The 7,091-nt window shown below is 42.8% G+C and overlaps 1 protein-coding gene across 2 annotated transcripts in view; it reads left to right on the top strand.

Annotated features, from left to right (window-relative positions):
• LOC109884727 (probable ubiquitin-conjugating enzyme E2 W-B) overlaps nucleotides 1-6,755 on the top strand; it is a 35,447-nt gene extending 28,692 nt beyond the window's left edge. Inside the window, exons 3-4 of one of the 2 annotated variants that reach the window (XM_031836438.1) lie at nucleotides 631-706; nucleotides 1,106-6,755. In XM_031836438.1, coding sequence (XP_031692298.1) covers nucleotides 5,149-6,330 — 1,182 coding nt within the window. In that variant the 5' untranslated portion in view covers nucleotides 631-706; nucleotides 1,106-5,148 and the 3' untranslated portion in view covers nucleotides 6,331-6,755. The remainder of the gene's footprint in view (nucleotides 1-630; nucleotides 707-1,105) is intronic. The other variant, XM_031836439.1, reaches the window with a different exon arrangement.
• Nucleotides 6,756-7,091: the final 336 nt, after the last annotated feature.

The raw sequence follows: 7,091 nt of genomic DNA, 5'->3' as shown, positions 1-7,091 counted from the left end.
AGCGCAATATAGAGAGAGAACTACCGTTACTAGCTGAGAATAGAGAACTACCGTTACTAGCTGAGAATAGAGAGAGAACTACCGTTACTAGCTGAGAATAGAGAGAACTACCGTTACTCGCTGAGAATAGAGAGAGAACTACTGTTACTTGCTGAGAATAGAGAACCGGCATCACAGCTGGTGTTCACTGTCTGAACTCACTAGAGCCCCCTGCTGTTGTTAATCAGGCATCACAGCTGGTGTTCACTGTCTGAACTCACTAGAGCCCCCTGCTGTTGTTAATCAGGCATCACAGATGGTGTTCACTGTCTGAACTCACTAGAGCCCCCTGCTGTTGTTAATCAGGCATCACAGCTGGTGTTCACTGATCTCACTGTGTGAAAATAATCCTAATAGTAGTGCATATAATGATGTGCTCTGTGGTGAAGTTTCACCTAGGTACAGATCTAGGATCAGCTTCTCCTTTCGCCAATCCTAACCTTAACCATTTGTGAGGGAAATGCAGAACTAACCCCAGATCAGTTCTTATTGACCCCTACTCTGAATGATGTTGCCTCTGCATGCCGTGGTTATACCAGCACTTCTCTGATGGTGACGGTTGTGTCTCTCTCTCTCTGTTTCTCTCTGCAGAGACGGCCACCCGATAACTCCTTTTACGTAAGAACATGTAACAAAAACCCAAAGAAAACAAAATGGTGGTATCACGGTGAGTAATTATTAATTTAACTTGGGAAATCAGTTGAGAACAAATTCTTATTTACAATGATGACGTACCGGGGGAACAGTGAGTTTCAGGGGTTGGAACCACAGATTTTGACCATGTCAGCTCGGGGATTCGATCTAGCCCAACGCTCTAACCACTAGGCTACCTGCCCTGTAGCCAGGTATTAGATAAGCATGTGTAATATGTAAGGTGTTAAAATATTCCATCCTCACTCAGACGTTGTTAGACAGGTAATCTAGTTAATGGTAATGAAGGGGGGGGGGGGTGGGAGTACCTAAATCCAGACTAGATTATGGAATGAATCAGGTACGTAAGCAACAGGAAACACTCATGTCGTCATTGTCAGTGTATTTGATACTGAAAGTGTGTTTTCTTTCACAGATGATACGTGCTAATAAACGTTGTGATAGTTCCAGAAGAAAGAAGGCCTACTGAACCGCATAAAGCACTTTTGAATCATACGACAGTCACTGAACTCTGACCTTTTTTGACTGGAAACAATGGACACCATGATGCGCTGGAGAGACTGTTTGAACTGCATTTCCCAGAGGGCAGTTGGGTTGCATGTTTTTAGCCGGTTGTAATATACAAATAAAATAAATTAAGAATCGTTACCAACAATGGATTGTTTTTGCAACAAAAAAGGTCACTATGCAGCCAGCGAGAAAAATGGTTTCGTAGTGAGATTATTATTGGTATCGTTTTAAGATGATTCTTGTTTCCTTTTGTGTTTGTTTGGGTGCATTTAAAAGGTTGTCATTATGTGCTGTGCAATACAACAGTGGATGCATGGTTGGGCCCTAACAAAGATATCTGGAAGGGATCTCAGCATCTTAACCCCCAGAAAATTACTTCAGCTTTTTTTTGGGGGGTCTGATATTCAATGCACTGTGATGATATGTAGAGCTACAACAGCTCCAAAGGTTCAACTTCTACTGTAAAACCACAAACAACACCACTTCTCTGCAGCTCATAGAAGGGGGTTTTCAAGTTGTTTTACATTTCACTGTTTAATCGAGAGTAGTACAGTTCTCTTCCTCTCCGCTGTCCATCTTTCAAGGACAGACTTGATTTCAGAAGTTGTCTGGTCTATTTTGACTATAGCAGCGTTTCCCAAACTCGGTCCTGGGGCCCCCTCAGTGCACGTTTAGTTTTTTTTTTGCACTGACACTTCCACAGATGATTCGAATCATCTTGCTTGGATCATTTGAATCCGCTGTGTAGTGTTAGGGGCAAACTCCAAAATGTTAGGGTCCTGAGGACCGAGTTTGGGAAACGCTGGACTAGAGTATTGGTAATGACCAGGTTGATGATGGTTATAACTCTTTAGGCTGCATTTACACAGGCAGACCAATTCTAACTTTTTTTTTTTTTTTTTTGCCACTAATTGGTCTTTTGACCAATCGGATCGGATATTTTGCCACTAATTGGTCTATTGACCAATCGGATCGGATATTTTGCCCATAATTGGACTGCCTGTGTAAACGCAGACTTTATGTACCTCTTCACAATAATATGGTCTGAACTCATTGGTGTTTGCAGGTCCATTCTGTAAAGAGGTGTTCAACGAATGTCTGTGTTGTCGTCCATTTTGATTTGTTTGATTTAATATTTTTTTCTTGATGAGATTTAGTTGCTTTTATCAACAAAAAATGTATTTTACCATGTTTGTCTTGTTTTTTGTCTTGTTTTTTGTTTTGTTTTTTCAGCTAGCTGACACTTTATTTATTTTTCTTAAAGGGCAAGGATGATTTATGGTTGTATGTTCTAATGTCTTGTTTAAATTTAAAATCTAGTGGTAGTAACAGTGAAATGAATTTGACTACTGTTAAGACGAGGCTAGATTGATTCCCTGGTCACAGATTGACTCGGTTGCTTTTTGTTTTGTTTTTTTGTCAATACGAGAAGAGAAGAAGAAAAAAATCCTGTGAGATATTTTGAAATTAACTATATTTTCACCAAAAGGGACTTGTTATGTTGTGAAATCTATAACATGTCTGAAACTATTGATATATATATATATATACATATATACACTTTCTTTAGAAATCGTGGAGATGAAGTAAGGAATGGATTAATTTTCCTCATGTTGTAGCTGTGTGACTATTTAATAGGAGTGTTTTTATTATTTTCCTCTTTAGTGTTTCTGTTAACTAGTACGCTCTTTAGTGTTTCTGCTAACTAGTACGCTCTTTAGTGTTTCTGCTAACTAGTACGCTGTCGTCGGTTAGATTCCATTTCAATTCCAGTCAATTCAGAAAGTAAACCAAAATTTAAAGAAGGAAAAACTAAAATCCTCATTGAACAGCATTGAATGGATTTGAAATTAGAATTGTCATTTCGTTCCTGAATTGAACCCTTTTCCCCTGGATGTAGTTTCACATCAACACATCTACTGTTGGTCTGAAGGGCAGTTAGAACTGTAGGGAAGCGCCTTGCTATTTCTCTTCGTTATCACACTTGGTTACAACACTCATAGGTTGCATTTATACAGGCAAGCCCAATATACCCACAAAAAATATCTGATTGGTCAAAATACCAATTAGTGGCAAAGGAGCTGATCTGATTGGTCAAAATACCATTTAGTGGTAAAAGACCAGAACTGGTCTGCTTCTGTAAATGCACCTGCAGTGTAACTCTCTACCACAGGAAATTGGTGGGAGGAGCTATAGGAGGCTGGGATTGATTAAATGAAAATGATATAAAACACATCAAACCCTGTCCTCCTATAGTTGTTCCCAGCAGCCTCCACTGCTATGTACATACCATCTTATGTTGTTATTGGTTACAATGGGAGGGAATCAGCTGCTGTGGCATCCTATTCCCTATGTAGTGAACTACTTTAGACCAGAACCCTATGGCTCACTATGTAGTGAACTACTTTAGACCAGAACCCTATGGCTCACTGTGTAGTGAACTACTTTAGACCAGAACCCTATGGCTCACTGTGTAGTGAACTACTTTAGACCAGAACCCTATGGCTCACTGTGTAGTGAACTACTTTAGACCAGAGCCCTATGGCTCACTGTGTAGTGAACTACTTTAGACCAGAACCCTATGGCTCACTGTGTAGTGAACTACTTTAGACCAGAACCCTATGGCTCACTGTGTAGTGAACTACTTTAGACCAGAACCCTATGGCTCACTGTGTAGTGAACTACTTTAGACCAGAGCCCTATGGCTCACTGTGTAGTGAACTACTTTAGACCAGAGCCCTATGGCACCCTATTCCCTATATAGTGCACTACTTTAGACCAGAGCCCTATGGCACCCTATTCCCTATATAGTGCACTACTTTAGACCAGAGCCCTATGGCACCCTATTCCCTATATAGATGAACTACTTTAGACCAGAGCCCTATGGCACCCTATTCCCTATATAGTGCACTACTTTAGATCAGAGCCCTATGGCACCTTATTCCCTATATAGTGCACTACTTTAGACCAGAGCCCTATGGCACCCTATTCCCTATATAGTGCACTACTTTAGACCAGAGCCCTATGGCACCCTATTCCCTATATAGTGCACTACTTTATATCAGAACCCTATGGACTCTGGTCAAATGTAATGCACTATGAAGGGAATAGGTCAGGTGCCATTTTGTGGATTCAGCCTGTGTGTTGCAGGTGCTCTCTCGTCGTTTCCTGACTTCAACCACTCTATTCCTGTAGTTCTGTTCTGTCGCCATTCATTCAGAAAATCCTTCCCATGCTGGTTGGTGTTGCATCTCTTCCCATGCTGGTTGGTGTTGCATCTCTTCCCATGCTGGTTGGTGTTGCATCTCTTCCCATGCTGGTTGGTGTTGCATCCTTCCCATGCTGGTTGGTGTTGCATCCTTCCCATGCTGGTTGGTGTTGCATCCTTCCCATGCTGGTTGGTGTTGCATCTCTTCCCATGCTGGTTGGTGTTGCATCTCTTCCCATGCTGGTTGGTGTTGCATCTCTTCCCATGCTGGTTGGTGTTGCATCCTTCCCATGTTGGTTGGTGTTGCATCTCTTCCCATGTTGGTTGGTGTTGCATCCTTCCCATGCTGGTTGGTGTTGCATCCTTCCCATGCTGGTTGGTGTTGCATCCTTCCCATGCTGGTTGGTGTTGCATCTCTTCCCATGCTGGTTGGTGTTGCATCTCTTCCCATGCTGGTTGGTGTTGCATCTCTTCCCATGCTGGTTGGTGTTGCATCTCTTCCCATGCTGGTTGGTGTTGCATCTCTTCCCATGCTGGTTGGTGTTGCATCCTTCCCATGCTGGTTGGTGTTGCATCCTTCCCATGCTGGTTGGTGTTGCATCCTTCCCATGCTGGTTGGTGTTGCATTCTTCCCATGCTGGTTGGTGTTGCATCTCTTCCCATGATGGTTGGTGTTGCATCTCTGCCCATGCTGGTTGGTGTTGCATCCTTCCCATGCTGGTTGGTGTTGCATCCTTCCCATGCTGGTTGGTGTTGCATCCTTCCCATGCTGGTTGGTGTTGCATCCTTCCCATGCTGGTTGGTGTTGCATCTCTTCCCATGGTGGTTGGTGTTGCATCCTTCCCATGCTGGTTGGTGTTGCATCCTTCCCATGCTGGTTGGTGTTGCATCTCTTCCCATGCTGGTTGGTGTTACATCTCTTCCCATGCTGGTTGGTGTTGCATCCTTCCCATGCTGGTTGGTGTTGCATCTCTTCACATGCTGGTTGGTGTTGCATCCTTCCCATGCTGGTTGGTGTTGCATCCTTCCCATGCTGGTTGGTGTTGCATCTCTTCCCATGCTGGTTGGTGTTGCATCTCTTCCCATGCTGGTTGGTGTTGCATCTCTTCCCATTCTGGTTGGTGTTGCATCCTTTCCATGCTGGTTGGTGTTGCATCCTTCCCATGCTGGTTGGTGTTGCATCTCTTCCCATGCTGGTTGGTGTTGCATCTCTTCCCATGCTGGTTGGTGTTGCATCTCTTCCCATGCTGGTTGGTGTTGCATCTCTTCCCATGCTGGTTGGTGTTGCATCCTTCCCATGCTGGTTGGTGTTGCATCCTTCCCATGCTGGTTGGTGTTGCATCTCTTCCCATGCTGGTTGGTGTTGCATCTCTTCCCATGTTGGTTGGTGTTGCATCCTTCCCATGCTGGTTGGTGTTGCATCCTTCCCATGCTGGTTGGTGTTGCATCTCTTCACATGCTGGTTGGTGTTGCATCCTTCCCATGCTGGTTGGTGTTGCATCCTTCCCATGCTGGTTGGTGTTGCATCTCTTCCCATGCTGGTTGGTGTTGCATCTCTTCCCATGCTGGTTGGTGTTGCATCTCTTCCCATGCTGGTTGGTGTTGCATCTCTTCCCATGCTGGTTGGTGTTGCATCTCTTCCCATCCTGGTTGGTGTTGCATCTCTTCCCATGCTGGTTGGTGTTGCATCTCTTCCCATGCTGGTTGGTGTTGCATCTCTTCCCATGCTGGTTGGTGTTGCATCTCTTCCCATGCTGGTTGGTGTTGCATTTGCTTGTTTCCTTTGGGTCTATAGAGGAGCTATTTCTTCACAATATCAACCTTCTGATGTGACTGGTTATATGACCATGACACACTGGTATCTAGGAACCATATTACTATATTATTATATTCTATATTATTACTATATAAAGACTATTTAACCAATGATTTATTCTTTATTTTTTATGACACTGTAGAAGAGGTTTGTGCTGCTGGACTGGGTTTGATTGTGTCTGTCGCAGTATGGTATTAGTGCAGGGACAAAAAGCCTGTATCCACAAATTAGTGGATATGTTCAAAACAAGGAGTGGATATGTAAAACCATAGTTTGGATTGTCTCTCTCATTTTCTCTCCTTGTATTTTCCTGGTTTTATTAGGTTGTCCTTTTTAACGTGGCTTGGATTGCTTGGCCTACATATTATTGTGTGAGTGATCAGCACTAATGAAGGGTGGGGTTATTATATTTATAATATATTTTGAGAATATAATTGTTTTTCTTCTCTCTCCGGGGACGTACAAGCTCCATGTCAGAGGAGTTCATTTCAATAATCTATAATAAAAAGCAGAGATTTAACTTTTAATTCATCCTTGTCTCGAACACTTTGCTGATTTTTGAATGGAGTCGATTATGTGTCTTATAGGGTGTTTTCGCCATACAGTCCTCTTTAAAGGGAAATAATTATACAGTCCTCTTTAAAGGGAAATAATTATACAGTCCTCTTTAAAGGGAAATAATTATACAGTCCTCTTTAAAGGGAAATAATTATACAGTCCTCTTTAAAGGGAAATAATTATACAGTCCTCTTTAAAGGGAAATAACCATTTGCTTTGTATTCACACTGCCCTTTAGATGAGGACTCGACTCTCTTCACCTATTCTGTGGTGCGAGGCCTCTTTGTATTCACACTGCCCTTTGGATGA

The sequence above is a fragment of the Oncorhynchus kisutch genome, linkage group LG11, assembly GCF_002021735.2.
Source record: "Oncorhynchus kisutch isolate 150728-3 linkage group LG11, Okis_V2, whole genome shotgun sequence".
Taxonomy (NCBI): domain Eukaryota; kingdom Metazoa; phylum Chordata; class Actinopteri; order Salmoniformes; family Salmonidae; genus Oncorhynchus; species Oncorhynchus kisutch.
The sequence above is the reverse complement of the archived record's forward strand: the minus strand, read 5'-3'. Positions and strand labels throughout refer to the sequence as shown.